This window comes from Physeter macrocephalus, chromosome 11 (genome assembly GCF_002837175.3).
Source record: "Physeter macrocephalus isolate SW-GA chromosome 11, ASM283717v5, whole genome shotgun sequence".
NCBI lineage: Eukaryota > Metazoa > Chordata > Mammalia > Artiodactyla > Physeteridae > Physeter > Physeter macrocephalus.
The window spans coordinates 115,258,179-115,284,403 of NC_041224.1; the positions used below are offsets into that span (position 1 = coordinate 115,258,179).

The 26,225-nt window shown below is 42.6% G+C and overlaps 2 protein-coding genes across 2 annotated transcripts in view; both read left to right on the forward strand.

Annotated features, from left to right (window-relative positions):
• The window catches only part of NUBPL (NUBP iron-sulfur cluster assembly factor, mitochondrial), a 402,628-nt gene that overhangs the window by 354,930 nt on the left and 21,473 nt on the right, over positions 1-26,225 (forward strand). The gene's annotated exons all lie outside the window — the stretch shown is intronic.
• Positions 24,678-25,805, forward strand: LOC102987935 (malate dehydrogenase, mitochondrial-like). The gene is given in 1 exon segment (XM_055088377.1): positions 24,678-25,805. A coding segment is annotated over 1 exon segment (1,017 nt). The 5' UTR covers positions 24,678-24,735; the 3' UTR covers positions 25,753-25,805.

Here is a 26,225-nt window from a genome sequence, read left to right on the forward strand (position 1 = left end):
AGTGTTCCATGAGCACTTGAGAAGAATGTGTATTCTGTTGTTTTTGGATGGAATGTCCTATAAATATCAATTAAGTCCATCTTGTGTAATGTATCATTTAAAGCTTGTGTTTCCTTATTTATTTTCATTTTGGATGATCTGTCCATTGGTGAAAGTGGGGTGTTAAAGTCCCCTACTATGATTGTGTTACTGTCGATTTCCCCTTTTATGGCTGTTAGTATTTGCCTTATGTATTGAGGTGCTCCTATGTTGGGTGCATAAATATTTACAATTGTTATATCTTCTTCATGGATCGATCCCTTGATCATTATATAGTGTCCTTCTTTGTCTCTTGTTATAGTTTTTACTTTAAAGTCTATTTTGTCTGATATGAGAATTGCTACTCCAGCTTTCTTCTGATTTCCATTTGCATGGAATATCTTTTTCCATCCCCTCACTTTCAGTCTGTATGTGTCCCTAGGTCTGAAGTGGGTCTCTTGTAGACAGCATATATATGGGTCTTGTTTTTGTTTCCATTCAGCCAGTCTGTGTCTTTTGGTGGGAGCATTTAATCCATTTACATTTAAGGTAATTATCGATATGTATGGTTCTATTACCATTTACTGAATTGTTTCGGGTTGTTCTTGTAGGTCTTTTCCTTCTCTTGTGTTTCTTGCCTAGAGAAGTTCCTTTAGCATTTGTTGTAAAGCTGGTTTGGTGGTGCTGAACTCTCTCAGCTTTTGCTTGTCTGTAAAGGTTTTAATTTCTCCATCAAATCTGAATGAGATCCTTGCTGGGTAGAGTAATCTTGGTTGTAGGTTTTTTTCCTTCATCACTTTAAATATGTCCTGCCACTCCCTTCTGGCTTGGAGAGTTTCTGCTGAAAGATCCGATGTTAACCTTATGGGGATTCCTTTGTGTGTTATTTGTTGTTTTTCCCTTGCTGCTTTTAATATGTTTTCTTTGTATTTAATTTTTGACAGTTTGATTATTATGTGTCTTGGCGTGTTTCTCCTTGGGTTTATCCTGTATGGGACTCTCTGTGCTTCCTGGACTTGATTGACTATTTTCTTTCCTATATTAGGGAAGTTTTCAACTATAATCTCTTCAAATATTTTCTCAGTCCCTTTCTTTTTCTCTTCTTCTTCTGGGACCCCTATAATTCGAATGTTGGTGCGTTTAATGTTGTCCCAGAGGTCTCTGAGACTGTCCTCAGTTCTTTTCATTCTTTTTTCTTTATTCTGCTCTGCAGTAGTTATTTCCACTATTTTATCTTCCAGGTCACGTATCCGTTCTTCTGCCTCAGTTATCTGCTATTGATCCCATCTAGAGTATTTTTAATTACATTTATTGTGTTGTTCATCATTGCTTGCTTCCTCTTTAGTTCCTTTAGGTCCTTGTTAAATGTTTCTTGCATTTTGTTTATTCTATTTCCAAGATTTTGGATCATCTTTACTATCATTATTCTGAATTCTTTTTCAGGTAGACTGCCTATTTCCTCTTCATTTGTTAGGTCTGGTGGGTTTTTACCTTGCTCCTTCATCTGCTGTGTGTTTTTCTGTCTTTTCACTTTGCTTATTTTACTGTGTTTGGGGTCTCCTTTTCGCAGGCTGCAGGTTTGTAGTTCCCGTTGTTTTTGGTGTCTGTCCCCAGTGGCTAAGGTTGGTTCAGTGGGTTGAGTAGGTTTCCTTGTTGAGGGGACTAATGCCTGTGTTCTGGTGGATGAGGCTGGATCTTATCTTTCTGGAGAGCAGATCCACGTCTGGTGGTGTGTTTTGGGGTGTCTGTAGCCTTATTATGATTTTAGGCAGCCTCTCGGCTAATGGATGGGGCTGTGTTCCTGTGTTGCTAGTTGTTTGGCATAGGGTGTCCAGCACTTATCTTGCTGGTCGTTGAGTGAAGCTGGGTCTTGGCGTTGAGATGGATATCTCTGGGAGATTTTCGCCGTTTGATATTACGTGGAGCTGGGAGGTCTCTTGTGGACCAGTGTCCTGAAGTTGGTTCTCCCACCTCAGAGACACAGCCCTGATGCCTGGCTGGATCACCAAGAGTCTTTAATCCACACGGCTCAGAATAAAAGGGAGAAAAAATAGAAAGAAGGAAGGAAGGAAGGAAAGAAAGAAAGAAAAAAAGAAAGAAAGAAAGGAAGGAAGGAAGGAAGAAAGAGAAAGAAAGAGGGAGGAAGGAAGGAAGAAGATATAATAAAGTAGGATAAAATAAAATAAAGTTATTAAAATAAACTAATTATTAAGAAGAAAAATTTTAAAAAGTAAGAAAACAAAAAACAGGATGGTCAGAACCCTAGGACAAATGGTGAAAGCAAAACTATACAGACAAAAAAATCTCACACAGAAGCACACACATACACACTCACAAAAAGAGAAAAAGGGGAAAAAAATAATAACTGACTTTGCACTAGCCTGAGGCGCGCCGTGCGTTCTCCCGGGGAAGTTGTCCCTGAATCACGGGACCCTGGCAGTGGCGGGCTACACAGGCTCCCGGGAGGGGCGGTGTGGAGAGTGACCTGTGCTCGCACACAGGCTTCTTGGTGGCAGAAGCAGCAGCCTTAGCGTCCCATGCCCATCTCTGGGGTCCGCGCTGATAGTCACGGCTCGCGCCCGTCTCTGGAGCTCCTTTAAGCGGCGCGCTTAATCCCCTCTCCTCGCGCCCCAGGAAACAAAGAGGGAAGAGAAAGTCTCTTGCCTCTTCGGCAGCTCCAGACTTCTCCCGGTCTCCCTCCCGGCTAGCCGTGGTGCACTAACCCCTTCAGGCTGTGTTCAGTCCTCTCCCTGCGACTGAAGCCAGAGCCTCAGCTCCCAGCCCCCGCCCGCCCTGGCGGGTGAGCAGACAAGCCTGGGGCGGTGTGGAGAGTGACCTGTGCTCGCACACAGGCTTCTTGGTGGCAGAAGCAGCAGCCTTAGCGTCCCATGCCCATCTCTGGGGTCCGCGCTGATAGTCACGGCTCGCGCCCGTCTCTGGAGCTCCTTTAAGCGGCGCGCTTAATCCCCTCTCCTCGCGCCCCAGGAAACAAAGAGGGAAGAGAAAGTCTCTTGCCTCTTCGGCAGCTCCAGACTTCTCCCGGTCTCCCTCCCGGCTAGCCGTGGTGCACTAACCCCTTCAGGCTGTGTTCAGTCCTCTCCCTGCGACTGAAGCCAGAGCCTCAGCTCCCAGCCCCCGCCCGCCCTGGCGGGTGAGCAGACAAGCCTCTCGGGCTAGTGAGTGCTGGTCGGCACTGATCCTCTGTGCAGGAATCTCTCCGCTTTGCCCTCCGCACTCTGTTACTGCACTCTCCTCCGCGGCTCCGAAGCTTCCCTCCTCCGCCACCCACAGTCTCCGCCCGCGAAATTGCTTCTAGTTTGTGGAAACCTTTCCTCCTTCACGGCTCCCTCACACTGGTGCAGGTCCTGTCCCTATTCTTTTGTCTCTGTTTTTTCTTTTTTCTTTTTCCCTACCCAGGTACGTGGGGAGTTTCTTGCCGTTTGGGAGGTCTGAGGTCTTCTGCCAGCGTTCAGTGGGTGTTCTGTAGGAGCAGTTCCACGTGTAGATGTATTTCTGATGTGTCTGTGGGGAGGAAGGTGATCTCTGCGTCTTACTCTTCCACCATCTTCTCTGTCCCCCCTATAATTGTACTGGCACAAGGTGGCCATCTCTGGTTTTACATCAACATGATCTCAGGCACAAACCTCCTTGTTTTTCCATTTTGTCTTTAAGTTACTTGTTGAAGCAACCGGCCCGCTGACCCCACGACTGTCGTGGCTTCGGCCGCTGGGGCCTCTCCAGAGCCAGCAGCCTCAGTGAGGCCACCCTCCCCTTGGGCTCCAGGGCAGTTCTGTGACAGCAGAGGGAAGAGCCAGAGAACAGTTTTGAGATATGCAATTATTCTAAACATGGAACACATAATTGGATAATAATAAAAGTGGCTAACACTGTTGACATTAATTTTGTGTCAGGCATTGTTCAAAGCATGGTATATGCATTTGCTTGCAATCCTCACAGAACACTATGTGGTAGGCAATAGTATTACCTGTTTAACCGATGAGGAAATCGAGGCACAGAGAGGTTAAATTCTGGATAAAGTCCTGGATTATTTAAGTTACCACCACTACCACCATCACTGTCAACACTAACATCTCATGAGCCTGACATTGTGCCAAACACTTTTTGTGTATTATTTCATCACATCCTCATAACTTGGTATGACCACCTTACAGATTAGGACAATAAACCTGTTATACTAAGTAATTAGTCCAAGATCACAAAGCTAGTATGTGTTATAGTCACCATTCAACATAAGCAATCATGCCATCTGTAAATAAAGACAGTGTTGTTTTTTCTTTTCAGATCTTTATGCTTTCCATTTCTTTTTCTTGCTTTATTGCACTGGTTATGACTTCTTTGTTCAATGATGACTAGAAATGGTAAGAGTGGACACTTTACCTTGTTACCATCTTGGGGGAAAGCAGCCAATATTTCACTGCTAAGTATATTTGCTGTAGGTTTTTATAGATGCTGTTTATCACACTCTGGAAAATTCCCTTCTAGTTCTCATTTTTTGAGAATTTTTACCACAAATGAATGTGGAATGTCAAATGCTTTTGCTCCTCTATTAAGATGGTGATATGGCTTTTCTCTTTTATTCTGTTAAAATGATGAATTTCAATGATTGATTTTCAAATATTATGCTAACTTTCAATCTGGAATAAACCCCACTTGCTCATGATGTATTAGCCTTTTTGTATTGCTGCGTTTGATTTGCTAACATTTTATTATGAATTTTTGTGTCTATAATTCATGAGCTATATTAGTCTGTAATTTTCTTTTCCTGCATGTTATTGTCAAGTATTAGTATCAGGGTTCTTCTGGCCTCAAAAAGGAGTTGAGGAGTATATGCATTAGGGTTCCAGCAGAAAAGACTCTAGTAGGATAAATATATGTGTGTATACATATATATATATATATGTGTGTGTGTGAGTGTGTGTGTGTGTGTGTGAGGAAAGAACGAAAGAAAGGAAGGAAGGAAGGAAGAGAAAGAAAGAAAAGAAGAAAGGAAGAAAGAAAGATGGCTATATTGCAAGTATTGGCTTATACTTATTGGGTGCTGGGTAGTCAAGTCCAAAATTTGTAGGACAGACCATAAAGAAGGGCAGGTTGGAAACATCTGGGCAGGAGTTGAAGTTTCAGTCCACAGGTAGAATTTTTTCTTCTTCAGGGAAACCTCAGTTCTGCTCTTAAAGTCATTGTAGCTGACTGGGTCAGGCCTACCCAAATTAGTGAGGATAATCTCCTTAAAATCAGCTGATCGTAGCTGTTGATCACATCTACAAAATACCTTCAGAGTAACACCTAGATTAGTGTTTGATTGAATAACTGGGGACTATTGCCTAGTACAGTTCACATAAAACAGATCATCACAGTCTATCCCTTATCAATGTGATGCTCATATATATCTCCTTAAACTATACTTAATTTCCAAATAAAGACAATAACAAAGCCCTACTTTTGCCTAACATGATACAAGTATCCTATATATAACCAAAAATGCACTCATCCTTTCTCCAAAAGAGGATGAAAAGGTCTTGGGTGATGTTCACTCTTCTCCCTGATATCCTATAATTTAAATACTATTATGTAAAGTTAACTATTAATATATCTATGTTAGATGATATGGGGATAAGAGAGGGAAGAAAACAAACAAAAATATATACACACATATACATAAACATGTTCAATAAAATAAGCAAGAAATACTCATAACAATTATAGTCCTCCTTTCTGTAACTGGTCACGTGGTTATAGCTGGTATTTATAATTAGCTTCTTACACTACATTTCCATATTTCTTTTGTTTGCAGCAAGCACCTTAGCTGATTGTGGTTCCTTGCCTCATAGTGTGATCCAAACCTTCATTCCTGAAGGGTCTGTCTGGACCATTAGCAGTCCTGCTTGAATTGGATTGTTCTAGTTTTCCACTGACTTCAGTCATACAGCATGGTAGTACTAAGAGACACCCTGAGGGATTCTTATATTCCAGACGTTCTCTTCCTTCTATCCATTGTGTAGTACCATCCCAGTTTCCCCTTGATAATCAGGATCAATAACTCTAGCCAGTATAGTAACCCTCTTCTTTGCCTGTTGACTCAGAGGCATGAGGAGTCCAAAGTGGCTGAATGGCAGTTATACCTTCCAGTTCAATAGAATCATTGTTGTGTCTCCTGGTAAAAGCATTTCTCCCTTTGGAACAAAGATCAACAGACCAACAAAGCATTAAATCACAGGGATGGGAAGCAAACATTTTACTGGTGTATCACTAGAGGTAATAGTGAGTAGTGCTACTCCCATTTCCACCCCTTGGTTCTTAGACTTATGAATTCTGACTGTGGGAGAAACAGAACCACATATTGTATGCTGATTTAAAGCATACATAGCCTCTTGGAGGATATTGCCATAGTCCTGCAAGGTATTGCCACCTAGCTGGCACTGTGACTAAGTTTTCAAAAGGCCATTCCACCACTCTGTCAAGGCAGCTGCTTCAGGATGATGAGGAACGTAGTTTGACCAGTGAAATCCATGAGCATGAGCCCACTGCCACATAGCCCATGGCTGTGAAGTGAGTTGCTTTATCAGAAGCAATGCGGTGTGGAGTACCATGATGATGGATAAGACATCCCATAAATCCATGGATGGTAGTTTTGGCAGAAGCATTGCACAGAGGTAAAGCAAATCCATTTCCAGAGTAAGTATCTATTCCAGTAGGAACAAAGAACTGCCCCTTCCATGATGGAGGTGGTTCATTGTAATCAACTTGCCATCAGATAGCCAGCTAATTAGCCTGGAGAATGGTGCCATATCAAGAACTCAGAGCTGCTGCTGGCCGATTGGGTCTTCAACAGTAATTGTATTCAGGTGGGCCTTGGTGAATAGAAGTTCATGTTGCTGATCCCATGCATAATCTCCTTCATTGCTACCATAGCCACTTTATTCATGAGCCCTTTGGAAAATGGCAGGAATGGCTGGAAAAAGAGGATGACATGTATTGCAGAAAGGGTTATTCTATCCACTTGATTATTAAAAAATCCTCCTCCGCTTAGGTCACCCTTTGGTGAGCATTCACATGGAACACAAATATATTCACTTTATTTGCGCATTCAGAGAAGTCTATCTACATACCTCTTTCTCAGACTTTATTGTCACCAATTTTCCATTCATGTTACTTTCAGGTCCTTACCCATGCAGCCAAACCATTGGCCACAGAACATGAATTACCATAGACTTGTACCTCTGACCATTTTTCCTTCCAAACAAAATGATCAACAAAGTGCACTGCTTGAAGTTCTGCCCACTGGAAGGATTTCCCTTCACCACTGTCCCTCAGGGATATCCCAGAAAGGGGCTGTAGTGTTGCAACTATCCACTTTTGAGTGACACCTGCATATAGTGCAGAACTCTCTGTAAACTAGGCATGAGTCTTCTCTTTCTCAGCCAACATATTGTAGGGAACTCCCCATGAAGTCATAGGTATGGGCTAGGGGAGAGAAGGTAATGTGGCAGGAGTGGGGACCATGAGTATTTGTGCCACTTTTTCATATAAATTTCTTGTGCCTTCAGGATCTACTCAAACCCAATCTTGTATATACCACTTCCATTTGATAATGGAGAGCTTCTGTGCAAACCCAACCTTGGTAGGTCAGACAACACCCAGTTCATGATGGGAAGCTCAGATTGCATAGTAACTTGGTGGCCCGTAGAAAGACCAGTGTGATGTCTTCTGGAAGGGAAAGGTGATCAAGGTACTGTGGACTAAATTATGACACAGGACTGGAGAGTTGCTATACCACTGAGGTAGGATAGTGAAGGTGTATTGCTGGCTTTGCCCCTGAAAGCAAACTGTTTCTGGTGTTCTTTACTTAACAGGCTTTGAGAAACAGGCATTTGCCAGATCAATAGCTGCATATCAGGTGCCAGGGGGAGTGTTACATTTGCTCAAGCAATGAAGCTACATCTGGAACAGCAGATGCAATTGGAGTCAGCACTTGGTTAACTTTACAATAATCAATTGTCATTCTCTAAGATCCATTTGGGGGTTATACCTCCTGCTCTGTTCTTTTTCCACAGGATTGCTTTGGCAATTCTGGGCCTTTTATGATACCATATAAATTTTAGGATTATTTGTTCTAGTTCTGTGAATAATCTCATGGGTAGTTTGATAGGGATTGCATTAAATCTGTAGATTGCTTTAGGTAGTATGGCCATTTTAACAATATTAATTCTTCCAATCCAAGAGCATAGAATATCTTTCCATTTCTTTGAATCATCTTCAAATTCCTTTATCAGTGTTTTATAGTTCTCAACATATAAGTCTTTGACTTCCTTGGTCAGGTTTATTCCTAAGTATTTTTTTATGTGATTTTAAAAGGGATTGTTTTGTTACTTTCCCTTTCTGATATTTCATTGTTAGTGTAAAGAAATGCAACTCATTTCTGTATGTTAATCTTGTATCCTGCTACTTTGCTGAATTCGTTTATCAGTTCTAGTAGTTTTTGTGTTGAGTCTTTAGGGTGTTCTACGTATAGTATCATGTCATCTGTATATAATGACAATTTTAGCTCTTCTCTTCCAATTTGGATACCTTTTATTTCTTTTGCTTGTCTGATTGCCGTAGCTAGGACCTCCAATACTCCATATGCTCTTGAAGAGAATGTGTATTCTCAGTTGTTGACTGTGGTGTTTTCTAAATGGCAACTGTAACTAGTTAGTTGATAATTTTGTTTAAATCTTCCTTGTCCACTCTGATTTTTTTAATTGTTCTATCAGTTGCTGAGAGAAGGGTATCAAAATCCCCAACTATGACTGTCTATTTCTCCCTTTAGTTCTGCCAGTTGTTATTTCATAAATTTTGAAGTTCTGTAATTAGGTAAGTATACATTTAGAATTTTTATGTCTTCCTGATTTCTCCTTAAGAAATATCCTTTTAAAAAATCTGTGATAATACTTTTTACTTTGTCTGATTTTTTTTTTTTTTTTTTTTTTGTGGTACGCGGGCCTCTCACTGTTGTGGCCTCTCCCGTTGCGGAGCATAGGCTCCGGACGCACAGGCTCAGCGGCCATGGCTCACGGGCCCAGCCGCTCCGCGGCATGTGGGATCTTCCCGGACCGGGGCACGAACCCGTGTCCCCTGCATCGGCAGGCGGATTCTCAACCACTGCTCCACCAGGGAAGCCCCTTTGTCTGATATTAATAAATCACAGCAGTTTTCTTTTGCTTACTGTTTACATAGTATATCTTTTTCCAACCTTTCACTTTAAGTTATCTCTGTGTTTATATATAGCAAGTGGATCTCTTCTTGCCAATATTTAATTGGGTCTCACTTTTTAATCTCTCCTTTTTAATTGGAATATTAGTTCATTTACATTAATACGATTATTAGTTTCAAGTATATCATCTCATTTCTTTTTCTAGTTGCCAAATCTGTTTTTTATTCCCCTTTTTCTGACTTCTCATGGATTAAAGAAATACTTTTTAGTATGTTACACCAACCACATGATTGTCTCATAGATCACTGAGTTTTGTTCATTTTTTAACCTATCTTTTATCTCCAGAAAGGATAATTTCTATTTGTCTTTCTTCAAGTTTACTAATAATTTTCATTTTATATATTTGTACTTGTCAGTTTTAGAATTTCCATTTTATTCTTTTCTGTATTTTTCATCTCTGCAGAGATTTCCCATCTGTGCACTCATTTTAACCATTTTTTAAGTCCTTTAACATATTTTTAGTAGCTCTTTTAAAGTACTTGTCTAATAATTCCAACATCTGGAATATCTTGTTTTTTTTTTTTCTTTTTTCCCTCTATTTCTTTAGTTTAGGTCATATTTATCTTTTTCTTTGCATGCCTGGTAAATTTTTGTTGTAGCCTGGACATTATGGATGATACATTATAGAGACTCTGGATTATGTGTTGAGTGTTGGGTGTAAAGAGTGTTGAGTTTTGTTCTTATGGGTAGTTAAGTCACTGGTGGATACTTTTTGGTTCTGTCAGACTCAGTTTTGGTTTTTGTTAGGGGAGGACTGTTTTGGTTTTGAAGTTAGTCCTTACTCTATGATATGATTCTTACTCTTAAAGTTCTTATTTCACAAGTAGGAAATGTAATCCTAAAGCACAGTCTTTCTCAGGTCTCAACTGAATTCTAGACTAGAACTCCAATACCTACCAGTGCTACACAACCTTTGGCATTACCATAATACCATTGGTAATACCAATGGTATTACCATTCAGCTCTCAGCCCTGCAGCAGTCAATCTCTGCTGAGCCTCATGGAGCCTTGCCCTGTGATGTACAGTCCCACCCATACCAAGGACCCATGGTGAATCCCCACACAGACTTTTGGGACCTCCCTTTGCACAGATTCTTCTCTAGCATCTGATCTCACACACTGTAACTGTTTCAGCAGCCTGGAACTGTAATATCTGCCTTATCTGCTCATTCTGCTTTGTCTCCATCTCCTCATATTATGGCAGAAGTATGCCCAGGGCAGAAAACTGGGGCAATTCTGGGGTTCATTTCATGCTTCCCTTCTCTTAAGAATTGCAGAATTACAATTATAGTCCTATGCTCCCTATTGTTCTTTGCCTGAAAACAGTTGCCTCATATGTCTTGTTCATTGTTATAGTTTATTGCAGTAGGAAGACAAGCCAGATATCAGTTACTCTGTCATTGTGGGATGCTAAAGTCTCTGAACACATCATCTTAAAACAATTTTGAAATGTGGAATGCTTGTATGTGATGTTTGCCAATGAGAAGACCAAGCTTCTGTAAAGAAAAATATGGCTATTTTCTATCTCTTTTATTTATTTATTTATTATTATTTTTTTTTGTGGTATGCGGGCCTCCCCCTGCCGCGGCCTCTCCCATTGCGGAGCACAGGCTCCGGACGCGCAGGCTCAGCGGCCATGGCTCACGGGCGCAGCCGCTCCGCGGCACGTGGGATCCTCCCAGACCGGGGCGCGAACCCGGTTCCCCTGCATCGGCAGGCGGACGCACAACCACTGTGCCACCAGGGAAGTCCCTCTATCTCTTTTAAATGAATATTCATCCATCCAATGGCTTAGAAGTATTTACACTTTTTACTTGGTGTGTACCAAATAAAAGATAAAATCAGTTCAACCAATATTTTTGCTAACCCACATTTAGGGCCCTGAGAGGCAGAAGAAAAAAAAGAAACAGAGCCCTAATGTCAAGAAACTTTTACTGTACTAAGAAAGACAAGTTAAATATGAAGACAAGGCTGAATACAATTACATACTAAGACTTGTTGGAACAAATAGGTGAGACAAGTCTGATTTAACTTCCCCTTCTAGCTGCAGGGCACCTCAGCATCACACATGCTTCCTCCCCAACAACTAACCTAAGCGTATCAATCTACAGATAGTGCTTCGCCAGTGAGATTTCCCTCTAAGGATTTGAATTAAGAGACTCAGCGATTGAGTCAAATGGTGCTCTATGAAACTCTATGGAATTATGTTTACTTTCACTCCATCCTGGCTGATCCTCAGGTGGGTATTTTACGCCTCTAAGATGTAGAATAATTTAGGGTAGCACTAGCACGAAATGAAAATCAGAATACTAGGTTTTAATTCCAGCTTAGCTAATTCCCTTGTAGCCTCCCAGCACCTTACCTCGCTCTCCCTGTCTGTATAGAGAATGAATATTGAAGGTCTTAGTCCTTGTTTCATATCAGACTATTGTTATAAGAATTAATGAGATCATGTTCATAAGAGGATTTAATATCTTCATTGTGGTAAAATATCAGATTGTAAATCCACCCAGCAATTGTTGCCATAATAATTATAGTAAGCAATAGAGAATCTAAAGAGAGAAGTGGTTTTCTACTTTTGCTGTAATTGTGAAGAAGGTTGGGAAGTGAGAAGGAGGGGGTAGAGAAATAAAAGCTAGCCTTACTTTGACTTAGATGGCATCTGACTCTCCCTTGGAGGTAGATGGAGATAAGAAGAGTCTCAGAAGGAGTAATTTCCTAATCCTTTACTCTGCATCACCACAGCCTTCTCACTGTCCTCTTTGAGAGAGCTGAAAACATCTCTGTCCTTAACTAAAGCTTTCCTATTTGTTGGGATGAATGGTGACATTTGGTGTAACGGTAGCGCAGGTCAGGTTGAATAATTGCTTTGCTGTAAAGGGATCCTGCAGTAGAAGGCAGAGCTGTAAGAAACACAAGACAGGAACAGTATTAAATTTGCGATGGCCAATGAAATGAGGGCTCATTTTGCATGTTTCGGATGATTCGTGTTAATGTGCAGGCAGCGTTCTGACATACATTGGCAGAAGAATCAGGCAAGCCTGCATGAGGTGACAATGTTCCCCATGAAGGAAAAAGTAGGGGCCAGAAGGCAACCAACTATCATAAAAGTAATTAATTGTTTTACTTTATAATGGTCTGGCAAGATTGTCTTTAAAAAAATGAATCGTGGGTCTTCCCTGGTGGCGCAGCGGTTGCGCGTCCGCCTGCCGATGCAGGGGAACCGGGTTCGCGCCCCGGTCTGGGAGGATCCCACATGCCGCGGAGCGGCTGGGCCCGTGAGCCATGGCCGCTGAGCCTGCGCGTCCGGAGCCTGTGCTCCGCAACGGGAGAGGGCCCGTGAGCCATGGCCGCTGGGCCTGCGCGTCTGGAGCCTATGCTCCGCAATGGGGGAGGCCACGGCAGAGGGAGGCCCGCATACCACACAAAAAAAAAAAAAAAAAAAAAAATGAATCATACAGATGGGACCATGATGTCACACAGGCTGTCCATTGAGACACAAGAAACTAGTTCCTGCTATAAATTATGATAATGAGTTAGTTTTTAAAATGTTTTATGAGGTTAAGAAGTGCAACGTCAAATTATTTTTCCTCCATATCTCATTGCTTTGAATGCCTTTCAGAAGACAGAGGGTAACATTTCCTTTCAAAAATTCCTTCCAAGTTTACTGGCTGTTGCTTTACCAATCAGGTCTTTCTCCAAGGATGGTTTTAGTGCATGATTTTCATGACTCAGCTTAAAAAGAACAAGACCCCATTGTTGGCTTTCTTGTTTTTGCACCAGCATTATTGACAAGATCTGTATAACTCTTGGGAAAAGGTCTGTTGTCTAACCAAGCTACTATGGAAACCTGATCCAGGCCGTTTAGAAGCCTAATGCCTTTTCCTCTTGAATTTGTGAAAAATTTTGAGGCTGGTAAAACTTCACTCAGAAAATATTCATCAGGGCAGAGGGGTACAGCTTGTTCATTACACTTTGCTTTTCATCTTAAATCAGCTTTGCAAATAGACTCACTGGCCCAGGGTGAGAGACGGGCAGCGCTGCCCAAAGGGTCATTGTAAAAAAGCATGCAGCTTTCACTTATTTTATTCCTTACGTTCTGACTGGGCAGGAGCAGAGAGAAGCAAGGGCTTGGCTTCTTTTTTTTGTTTTAAAGTACACCTACATCATTGATAGCTGGGAAAAAATGTAGATACCTATTTTATATCAATAATTAGCTCTATATGTAAGAAAAAGAGTTGAAACTTTACCTTAAACTTCCAGGTTCTAAAGAGGAGCCCAGAAATGTAGTCTATCTTCTGCTCTCTCAGGAGAATCTTCCTCTTCCCACCCCCTTTCTCTAGGTATCACCTGAGAAGGGAAAGAACACACTGGAAGCCAACACCAGGAGTGCCCCAGCTGTGGCTGGTCAAGGACTTTCCTCAATAAATTCTTCAGGCTGTTTCCTTTCCCTGTTTATTGCTGAGTATCCTTAGGCCTTAAAAGGGTGGAGGGAGGCTTTACTTTCAGTATCTTTAGGTATAAATCTCATCTCTGTGCAACAAGCCTTGCAAAATTTATAATGTGGTTATTTGTCATTGTTTATGATTCATATACACTTAAACTTTATGACAACTCTGACCACAGTCATCTCCTGGAACATGGGCCAGAGGGGGAGAGCCATGGGGACGTTTCATGTGAACACTAACAGGATTCCTCACAACGTGACAACCGGGAAGCGAGTATCTGTGAGTAACAGTCTCCTTCTTGTGATGTGAGATGCAGGATGAGCCCATGCTGTGCCGGGCAGGGTACAGAACCTGAGGAGATCGGAGCCATTTCATATTCTCCTTTCATCCTCCTCAGAGGTGATAATATAATCGCACCATCATCTGAGGTAATTGGGATAACTCAATGCACAGAGTCTACCCCTAATTCTTGCCAATATTTCAAGCTCTTTTTCCTGCCAGATCTTTTATACAGGCTGGAAATTCAGTGCTATTGAGGTTTATGTTTCCCCTACCGTTTTGCTCAAGTTCTGCGATCTTATCAATAATGCTGGTGCAAAAACAAAGCAAGGGAAAGGGAAAAAAGCAGGAGTTTGAACAGTCCAATGCTGGATTATCTGCCCTCGGTGAGGTCATTCCTGGCCCAGAGGGTATAGCTGAAGTTGGGGTGTGGTTTGGGCTCCCTCAGGTTCCCCTGGGGAGAATATCAGAGCAAGGCCCTTAGGCAGGAGCCTGTTGGTGCACTGGAGGACAGCAAAAGGCCTTGTAGCTGGAGCAGAGTGACCAAGGGGGAGAGGAGTAGGAGAAAAGGTCAAAAGCAGTGGGGTGGGACAGAGCAAATAGCGACTTGCAGGCCATTGGAAGGACTTTGGCTTTTACTCTGCATAAGATGGGCAGCCCCTGGACAGTTTGAGCAGAGAAGTGACATAATCTGACCTTGTGCAAGGATAACGCTGGTTACTGTACTAAGAACAGGCTCTAGGAGAACGAAGGAGGAAGCAGAGACTGTTGCAGTCATCAAGGTGAGAGATGATGGTGGTTCAGCCCAGAGCACTAGGAATGGCTGAGTGAAGAGAGAGAGAGAGAAAGGGAGGATTCTGGATATATTTGGCTATAAAGGTAAAGCCAAAAAGACCTCCTAATGGGTAGGAGAGTGAGTGAGTGGCTTCTAGTTCTAGGAATAAGTACGATGATAAACATGAGCAGAAGAAAAATCTCGGTGCCCAGGGAGGGTCCCCCAAGACTTGGTTGGCCCTGGGAACAGGGGCAGCAATAGTAGTAACAGCAACAGCTTGTGGCTGGTCTGGCTCTGCTTGGTCCTGACCCCTCTGGGACTTCTGGCCTGTCTTTTCCGTTTATTTCACTGTCTACTCCACCCCAGACACCTTCAGGGTGATATGCCAAAATAATATTAAATGTACACTCTGCAGTTTATTCAACTATTTAGCCTGCAAATACATATTTAGCACCTGTTCTGTGCCAATTACTGTGCCAGATGCCAAGGATAAGAGACTCACAGTCATGCCTTGGTTTACTCAGCCAGACTGGGTTCTCAGCTCAGTGGCTGCTCATCCAGTTCCTCCCAAAGATCCTTTGGGATAAGGACTGTCTTTGTCTCTGTTTTACAGATAAGGAAAGTGGAGCTTAGAAAGGTTAAATAACTTTCCGAGGTCACAGAGCTAGTTAGGGGTGAGCTATTATTTGACCTAGGTGTGTCTGACTTAGATGGTTACTTTTAGCCTCTATGTTCTAAAACAGAAGTTGGCAAACTTTTTCTGTAAAGGGCCAGAAAACAAATATTTTAGGCTTTGTGGATCATGTTGTCTCTGTCACAACTACTCCGCCATTGTAGTGAGAAAGCAGCCATAGACAGTATGTAAACCAGAGGTCCGCAAACTTTTTGACATCAGGGACTGGTTTCGTGGAAGATAGTTTTTCCATGGGGACGGCGGGGGGATGGTTCAGGCTGTTAACGTGAGTGATGGGGGGTTGGGGGGTGGGGAGCGGCGGATGAAGCTTCACTCGTGCTGTGCGGCCCGGCTCCGAACAGGCCAGACGGGTACTAGTCCTCGGCCCTGATGTAAATGATCGAGCATGGCTGTGTTAGATAAAACTTTACTTACGGACACTGAAATCTGAATTTCATATTGTTTTCATGTCATGAAATATTATTCTTCTGTTGATTTTTTCCAACCGCATGAAAATGTAAACCCCATTCTTAGCTCACAGGTAATTAAAAAACAGGCAGCAAGCTGGATTTGGCCCATGGACCATAGTTGTCAACTCATACTCTGAAAGAGAAAGTCTCCTAAAATTGTGGAATTTTCCACACACAATGTGTCCATTAGATTTTGACCCTCATAATTCTGAGATTCAGAGCAGGGGAAACTGAGGCCCACAGGGGCTATTACTTGCTGAGGGCCACAGAGCAGTGGTGACTGGCACCTGGGTCTGCTGAATGCATTCATGGGCTTCTATAAGGGTCACTGTCCCGTTGCTTATGGCTGCCTGCTTTCCGTAGAATGCCGAGGGCAACAGTCTCCCAGGAACATCATCAGGGTCCATGCAGGCTTCAGTCTACTTAGCTTAGGGTTCTCAGTAGTAAAATCTTGAGGTCAGAAAGGAAAACAAATCCTGGGCTTGACAAGAGACTTTAAAAGGACATGAGAGAGATTAATTACACACCTTTCAAGAGCTTAGCCTCCAGCATCTGAGCCAAACAGAATGATTGTCACCTGCCAGTCCCTTTGCTGTGAATTTAGTTTTCTCAGTTTGCTCCCTCTCCAAGTTCAAGCAGTCCTCCCTACTGGTAAGAGAAGCAAACTCCCTAATACAGCATTTCTGGTCTCTGCCCAGGACCTGCCACACAGGCTGCCCTTGTCAGAGCTAGAATCTGCCCAAGACAAAAAAAAAAAGCTTGTGTGACTTTTGATTCCCCATGAACTGTAAAGTCTTTAACACATGTCATGATTTTTAAGACATTTTTGGGTAAAACTAACTGATTAAAAACCAATCAAATAAAAAATTGAAATGAACCTCCTACTGCCTTTAAAGGGGAAGGTAGGAGATAAAAGAGCATTCTTGGAGAAGGAGGAGGATAGTATTTGGGAGGTCAATGGCCTGATCCTTCTAGAAGCTGTCCCTTGAGTGATTTCTGCTGAATGGGGAGTAGATCAGATGATACCTGCATCACACCGTAGGTGAGTGGAGCTGGGGAGGGCATTGGCTCAACCAGTAGAAAAGCCAGAGACTTAGGAACTGTTGACCTGGCTTGAAAAGATGATCTGAGATCATCGGACTCCTCTATGGGTAAACTGTGACCGAGAGAGTTGATGGAGGTGAGGCAGTAAACTCAGACCCGGAGCTGTCATGTGGCCCAGTACAAGCTGAAGTGATGCGGAAATCAGGAATCTCCGAGGAGGGGAGAAGTGAAGCGTGGTCGTGATGGAGTGCTGGAGTCAAGGTCTTCCCAGCCCTGCCATTGAGGTCCTGGCCACCCGCTCCAGTTCTTGCCTCCAGGACACCCAGCCCCAGCAAGTAACCTACCAACATTCCTATTGTTGGGTTTCTGTAAGACTCCTTATTAAGGCAAATCCCCTTTACTTGAGATTGCTTGAGTGAGTGTCTGTTCCTATCAACCAGAGGAGTGATACCTAAAACACATGTTCATCTATTTGCTCATTCACTCAATCAATATTTATTTTTAAGTTCTGGGGATCCATTGCTCTTGCCATGAGCAAGACGAAGCTACTGCTCCTGTGGGCTCATGTTCTAGTCAGGGTCGGGGAGGGATAAAGAGGCTAAACAGATAAACAAGTGAATACATACTATATCAGATGCTGGTAATTACAACGGAAGAATGTGGAGGAAATGACAGGAGTCCTCACTGATAAGGTAACATCTGAGTGGAGACCTTAGGAGGTGGGAGAGCCAGTCCCACAAATATCTGGGGGGAGCATTCCAGGCCCAGAGTACAGTGAATGCAAAGGAAGCACATGTTTGGTGTGTCTGAGTATCAGCCACGGGACTCGAGTGGCTGGGCTGAGTGAGTGAGGGTGAGAGCCACAGAAGATGGATCAGAGTTTCCAATTATTATTATTCATTCAATAATCTTTATTGAACTCTACTGTGTGCTAGGTCTCCTGAAAGTTCTAGAATTAGGAATTAGGGTACAAGTGTCTTTTGTCTTCAAAGGATCCCAGTTTCACTCCAGCCATCTGACACTAAAATAATCTGCAGCTTGTATTTTCCATACTCGAAAATGAAACAAATATATTAGGAGAGATAAAGCGGTCAAGTAATTTGCTTACTTCCTCGTATGAGTATAACGCATGGAAAAAGATACAGAACTGCAGGGTTGAAACAAGGCTTTAACGTTTTATTCATCTACTTCTGCCCCTGCCTCCACGGCGGGGTGGGGGGGCAGGTGTGCTCCCAAGTTGCCCCAGAAATGCAGCCCCCCATCTCCTAAGCTTTGGAGAGATTCCAGTGAGGACTTTCCAAAGCTGTCTTTGGAAATGCCTTCTACAAACCCAACCCTGAACTTGTGCAGTGCTGCATGAAAACATAAAGGCTTTCCCCACAAAGTACTGCTGCTACCAAAAATGTTACCAGGTGACCCAATTCCTTCATTCAAATGTTATTTTAAGTGAATGTCAGATAAAGGAAGAGTATCATTATGAAGCCAAGAACAAATCCCCTGCACACGCCTCCTCTTTTCATCTGTACCACCCACGGAGGACAAGAGTGACACCTGGCCAGTCTCTCTCTCTCTCTCTCTCTCAAGATGATATCTGACCAGATCCCAAAGTAGTCATGCTTCAGCCGAAGGATGAGTCTGCCTTTTCTCTTCCAAAGAAAATCAAAACTGTCCCCCATTTATGTTCCTAAATGCATAATAACTCTGCTAAGTAATGGACCTGAATATAATTTACCATTTCCCAGAGACAGAAATAACATTAATAACTATCATTTGGATACATCTGCTCCTCAGATTTACAATCAATCTAAAAGATTGTATATTTGTTTCTGTGTCTTCTATGAAAAGTCTAAATGTTGATCTGTGCTCCCTTAAAGAAAATGCATGAAAATGAAGTATTACTAAATCTCCCATCCTGCTCTCATTATAGACAAATCACTATCACTCTTGTGTTTGCTGTACTGCTGTTGATGGCTCTGTGTGTGTGTACATGTGTGTATGTATATATTGTGTGCGCAGTTGTGTGTGTGTGTGTGTGTGTGTGTGATAGTGTATGTGTGTAGGGTTTGGACAATCCACATTAGAAATCTGCCTTCTGTTTGTCCCAGTGAATTTCCATTTTCTATTCCTTTCTTCTTGCAAGCCAAGAAAGGCAAAAAAGAAAGTTTGCTCAATTGTCAGAAACACAGATTCTTGCCATCTGTTTACTAGGGTACAAAAAATGGAATTGCTCAAGATAACACTTAGGATTTGATGAGGGCAACTGGTTTCTTTGGATGAAGTGCAGTGCTAACGTGACCAGGGCACAGGTTCAATCCCTTATGGACCACCTCGAGTCACACACAGATGAGACCTGGCTTCATAGTGTTTCTACCTCCTGAACCTTGACCAGTTGTCCTTTCAGTGTTCACTGTTGCCCACAAATAGGAAACCACATGCAGTGAGTAGAGAGCTCCATGAAAATTACTACAGAGGAAATAGCTCAAAGAGCTGGCCCTGCCAATGGGAAATACCATCTATATGACATAATGACTAAATGACAGAATATTGCCAACACTTGGTGCTTATGTAAATGTAAAGAGCTCAACATCTGTACACTGATGTCTGTTTTTTCAGTATGATTAATTTCTTTATAAAACCAGTAGAGCCTAATGATTAAGATCTTGAGCTCCAGAGTCAGAGAATTTTTTTTTTTGCATTTTTTTAAATTTAGTTTTTATTTTATGTTGGGGTATAGTTGATTTACAGTGTTGTGTTAGTTTCAGGTGTACAGCAAAGTGATTCAGTTATGCATATACATGTATCCATTCTTTTTCAGTCTTTTCCCATATAGGTTATTACAGAAAATTGAATAGAGTTTCCTGTGCTATACAGTAGGTCCTTGTTGATTATGTATTTTATATATAGTAGTGTGTCTATGTTAATCTCAAACTCTTAGTTTATCCCTTCCCCCAGCCTTTCCTTTTGGTAACCATAAGTTTGTTTCTGAAGTCTGTAAGTCTATTTCTGTTTTATAAATAAGTTCATTTGTACCATTCTTTTTAGATTCCACATATAAGTGATATATGATTTTTGTCTTTCTCTGACTTACTTCACTTAGTATGATAATCTCTAGGTCCATCCATGTTGCTGCAAATGGCATTTTTAATTCAAAATCCTCCTTCACCTTTTACTAGCTGTGTCATCTTGGACAAATTAATGAACCTCTCTAAGCCTCAATTTCCTATCTGTTAAATAGAGGTTAAATAGTAGCCAGATCATTATTAACAGGATTATATGAGATGCATGTAATACACTTGGCATACTGTCCCCCACAATCAGCATTCAGGAGCTGTTAGCTGTTGTTATTCAGTATTATTTGCGTCTGCAGATAATAATGATAGTGCCTACTGCATCAGGCTGTTGCAAGCATTAAATGAGATAATCCAGGTAAAGAGCTTAGCACAGTGCCTAATTCACAGTAAGGGCTCAATAAATGGAGGCCTCCATAATAGTCATAATGATGACAATGACCAGAGAGGTGAAGTGACTATCTCAAATTTACATAGTTGGTTAGTGGGTGAGTGGGAAATAGAATCTGAGTGCAGTGTCACTTCTGTACTATGCCTCTATATTAAAATGTGAGCTAAGGGGACTTCCCTGGTGGTCCAGTGGCTAAGACTCCACACTCCCAATGCAGGGGGCCCAAGTTCGATCCCTGGTCAGGGAACTAGATCCCACATGACGCAACTAAGAGTTCACATGCCACAACTAAGAGTCCACATGCTGCAACTAAGAGTCCACATACCACAACGAAGATCCCACGTGCCGCAACTAAGACCTGGTGCAGCTAAATAAATAAATGAATAAATAAATAAATAAAATTTTTTTTTAATGTGAGCTAAGAACTGGTAATGAATGTAATTCTTCCTGAACCTTAATTTCTGTCACCTTAGCACCAGTAGACAGCTTCTTAATATTTGAAAAGGTTGTTTCTCTTTACTTTGGGGAATCCACGTTTTTCTAGAACCACATTTCAAACAAAAGTCTCTTGTCCCATCTTTCATATCATGAATTAATCAGCTTTTCAATTTTCAATAAATTCAATGGCCATTTTTCATAGAGAAAAAGTTTATCACTTCTGGAGAACAGTAGAGAACAACAAAGTCAGGCTAAGAGGAGATTCGAAACGACAAATTCCTATGTATCATAGAAATCCAGAGTCATTTATAAATAGCAGAAATGGCAGATTGTAAACATGCCAGTGTGAAATCCTCAAATGCCAAGGGTCTACCCTCCCCATTCATTTCCCAAGATATTGTTCTAGGAAAAATCTTTGGAGAATTTGGAGAAAAGCCTGAAATAGTTTCAAAGAACATTAGCTTTAAACTGTCTCTTGGTATGCAAGTTTCTTACAAGTTCAGATTTAATCAAACTCATTTTTAAAAACTTAAATAAAAAGATATGATAAAGAACGCCTATTATCATAGTCGGTGTTAGAGAAAGAGTTGTTTTAATCTCACTAATCCATCATGATAGTTGAGATAGTGGCAGCTGGGAAAAGCACATTTCTTCAGTGACCTGAAAGATTTTTCTTTTCTTCAACAAATCTCATTTGGAATTTTAGATTTCATCATAATTTCTTATATTTAATTATTATTACTTTGGATTCAGACCAATAATTGTTACTTCAGATTCAAGCATTTTTCAAAAGCTATTCTACCTATACTAAGCTGGGTCTTATAGGAGGGCAAGAATAGATTTCATAGGTGGTAAATCTGGGCCTAAATGTCTCTGAGTATTATGGGAATAGACATATTTCTCATTTTGTTCTCAGTAGAATCTTTCTCTTATATTTCATGATAATGAAGAGTATTCAAGGCATTATAAAGAATAGGAGAGGAGGATAATGGGAAGGGTTGAATGAGAAATCAAGACTTGAGTGGTATCAGTTACCAATGAAGTATGTAGCCCGATGGTTGTTTCTTACTATGATTAGATGTCATGGGAGACAAAAATGAAACCCATTCCTCATGTGCACGGGGCACCCCACACTATCCAAACTTTTCTAGAGTTTGGGTAGAGGAGGAGGTGGGAGGTGACACCCCTGCTCTTGATTCCTGCTTTCAGTGGAGTAGTTTATGGGTCATCTGAGCACCTACGTGTGTATTTCTTACTCACTTGGTACTTTCCCACACATGAAACTCAGCACCTTTCACTGCTTGGCACAAAGCAAGTAAAACAACAAAAAGGTCTCACTTGTGACCCTTGTGTGTACAGCAGACTTTATATAAATATGGGGAGATGAAGGGATTTAATAACCCTGAATCATAACTTCAAATTGAATTTAATACACCCCTGAGCTTAAACATCTCTGCTCCTGCCTCCTGAAATGCTTAACCCTCTCCTCTTCCCTTTCTCTCCCCTCTTAAAAGTAATTTCTTCCATTTGCTTATGTATAACCATTTAGCTTTTCCTTTGTTCTGCCTTGCCCTTCCAGATGCTGTATTTAGTCTGTGTAAATGGCCCATCAATGTTTTTTATGCATTCATTTTTTTCCAACAAATATTTATTGAGCACCTATTATGTGCCCACCACTGAGCTAGGCACTGGGTATCCAAAGAGAAGTAAAAGAGATATAGTTCCTATCCTCATGGAACTTAGCAGTCAATTCTCTACACAAAAGGAATTCTGGTAGCAAAGGTTCTGATAGTAATTCTTTTTAAATCTCACTACATTATAAATTGGCATCTGGACTTCCTAATTCATCATATCATCCAATATTCTGTCATCGTGATCATAATTTGGAAATGTGTTAAACCCTCGTGGGAACATGGCAGTGGGCTATTCATGTCCCAAGTAAGTTTTAGTACTTTAAAGTCAACAAAAGGTGAACAGGTCCAGAGAGATATTTAAGATGCTAAATCCACTCCTCCACTCCTCCTCTTTCTCCTTCTCTTCCTCCTCCTTCTCACCTCGTCCGGTCTCTGCACTCCCACTCCGGAACCCGCAGCCTTCCCCAGCCCATGCCAGGGACTCGGACCCCGCACCCTGAGAGTCTTTCTTAATGGATGTGGTGGCTCGAAGCACCACGACCCAGGGGAGCAGGTTGAAAAGATCCAATAGCAGCACCACTCTGACAAGCTTCAACCTCAGACAGGAGGAAGACAAAATGTAAAAAGCCAACGTCTGCTTCTGGGTCAGCTGAGGGCCGGACACCGGAGAGGAGGTGCACCAGCCCTGAGTGACAGGCAGAGCCCCAACGACGTTGGAACAGCCCTGGGGCTGAGTGGAGGTGAACAACAGGCTCAGGGAGATTTGGGCTGTGCCTGGGTTCACAACCAGCAAGTGCCTGAGGCGTCACTTCATCCAGTTCTTCTAACTTTAAACCTTTCTGCTCTCTCAAGTGTCGGACGCCTGCCACAGCCATGTGGCTGACAGGGTCTTGGTGCTACGGCTGGGTGTCAGGCTTGAGCCTCTGAGGTGGGAGATCCAAGTTCAGGACACTGGACCACCAGAGACTTCCAGGCCCCATGTAATATCAATTAGTGAGAGTTCTACCAGAGATCTCCGTCTCAACGCTAAGATCCAGCTCCACTCAATGACCAGCGAGCTCCATTGCTGGACACCCCATGCCAAACAACTAGCAAGACAGGAACACAACCCCACCCATTAGCAGAGAGGCTGCCTAAAAACATAATAAGGTCACAGACACCCCAAAACACACCACTGGACGGGGTCCTGCCCACCAGAAAGACATGATCCAGCCTCATCCAACACAACACAGACACCAGTCCCATCCACCAGTAAGCCTACACAACCCACTGAACCAACCTTACCCACTGGGGACAGATACCAAACACAACGGGAACTACGAACCTGCAGCCTGTGAAAAGGAGACCCCAAACACAGTAAGTTAAGCAAAATGAGAAGACAGAGAAACACACAGCAGATGAAGGAGGAAGGTAAAAACATTCTCCAGGATACATTATATCTTGGGTCACAAATCAAGCCTTGGTAAATTTAAGAAAATTGAAATCGTATCATGTATCTTTTCTGACCACAATGCTATGAGACTAGATATCAATTACAGGAAAAAAAACTGTGAAAAATACAAATACATGGAGGCTAAACAATACACTACTAAATAACCAAGAGATCACTGAAGAAATCAAAGAGGAAATCAAAAAATACCTAGAAACAAATGACAATGAAAACACAATGACCCAAAACCTATGGGATGCAGCAAAAGCAGTTCCAATAGGGAAGTTTATAGCAATACAATCCTACCTCAAGAAACAAGAAAAATCTCAAATAATCAACCTAACCTTACACCTAAAGCAATTAGAGAAAGAAGAGCAAAAAAACCCCAAAGTTAGCAGAAGGAAAGAAATCATAGAGATCAGATCAGAAGTAAATGAGGGCTTCCCTGGTGGCACAGTGGTTGAAAGTCCACCTGCCAATGCAGGGGACGTGGATTCGTGCCCTGGTCCAGGAGGATCCCACATGCTGCGGAGTGACTAAGCCCGTGGGCCATGGCCGCTGGGCCTGTGTGTCCGGAGCCTGTGCTCCGCAACGGGAGAGGCCACAACAGTGAGAGGCCCAGGTACCACAAAAAAAAAAAAAAAAAGAAGTAAATGAGAAAGAAATGATGGCAAAGATTAATAAAACTAAAAGCTGGTACTTTGAGAAATTCGACCTGTGATTAAAAATCTTTCAACAGAGTCACTGTCCTGCTGCCAGCTCCTTCGCAGGCCAGTCCGCGCCCCGCCCATCTCAGCCATGCTCTCCGCCCTCGCCTGGCCTGCCAGCGCCGCTCTCCGCTGCAGCTTCAGCACCTCGGCCCAGAACAATGCTAAAGTAGCCGTGCTGGAGGCTTCCAGAGGAATCAGGCAGCCACTTTCACTTCTCCTGTAGAACAGCCCCTTGGTGAGCCGCCTGACCCTCTACGATATTGCTCATACACCTGGATTGGCTGCCGATCTGAGCCACATAGAGACCAGAGTGACAGTAAAAGGCTACCTCGGACCTGAGCAGCTGCCAGACTGCCTGAAGGGCTGCGATGTGGTGGTGATTCCAGCGGGAGTCCCAAGAAAACCAGGCATGAACCGGGATGACCTTTTCAACACTAACACCACGATTGTGGCCACCCTGACTGCTGCCTGTGCTCAGCACTGCCCCGAGGCCATGATCTGCATCATTTCAAATCCGGTTAACTCCACCATCCCAATCACAGCAGAAGTTTTCAAGAAACATGGAGTATACAACCCCAATAAAATATTTGGGGTGACAACCCTGGACATTGTCCGAGCCAACGCTTTTGTTGCAGAACTGAAGGGTTTGGACCCGGCTCGCTTCAACGTTCCTGTCATTGGCGGCCATGCTGGGAAGACCATCATCCCCCTGATCTCTCAATGCACCCCCAAGGTGGACTTTCCCCAGAACCAGCTGACCACCCTCATTGGGCAGATCCAGGAGGCCAGCATGGAGGTGGTGAAGGCTAAGGCTGGAGCAGGCTCTGCCACCCTATCCATGGCGTATGCTGGAGCCCGGTTTGTCTTCTCCCTCTTGGATGCGATGAACGGAAAGGAAGGAGTTGTCGAATGTTCCTTCATTAAGTCCCAAGAAACGGACTGTCCGTATTTCTCCACACCATTGCTGCTGGGGAAAAAGGGCATCGAGAAGAATCTAGGCATTGGCAAAATCTTCCCTTTCGAAGAGAAGATGATCGCCGAGGCCATTCCTGAACTGAAAGCCTCCATCAAGAAAGGAGAGGAGTTTGTAAAGAACATGAAGTGAGAAGGCGGTTAGCGAGCAGGCCATCTCCATAACTTATTAAGGCGTTGTATCGCTGTAAAGCCACTTCAGACACCGTGGTCTTCTCAGTTTGCTTTGATGATGAGTATTGTATTAGCGAACTACCCCTTCCAAATCTTGGGTCAGTCTGTCAGTGCATCAATAAAACCAGACTTTGAAAAAAAAAAAAATCTTCCAACATACAAAAGCCCAGGACCAGATGGATTCACAGGCAAATTCTACCAAACATTTAGAGCAGAGCTAACACCTATCCTTCTCAAACTCTTTCAAAATATAGCAGAGGGAGGAACACTCCCAAACTCATTCTACGAGGCCACCATCACCCTGATACCAAGACCAGACAAAGATGTCACAAAAAAAGAAAACTACAGGCCAATATCACTGATGAACATAGATGCAAAAATCCTCAACAAAATACTAGCAAACAGAATCCAGCAGCACATTAAAAGGATCAT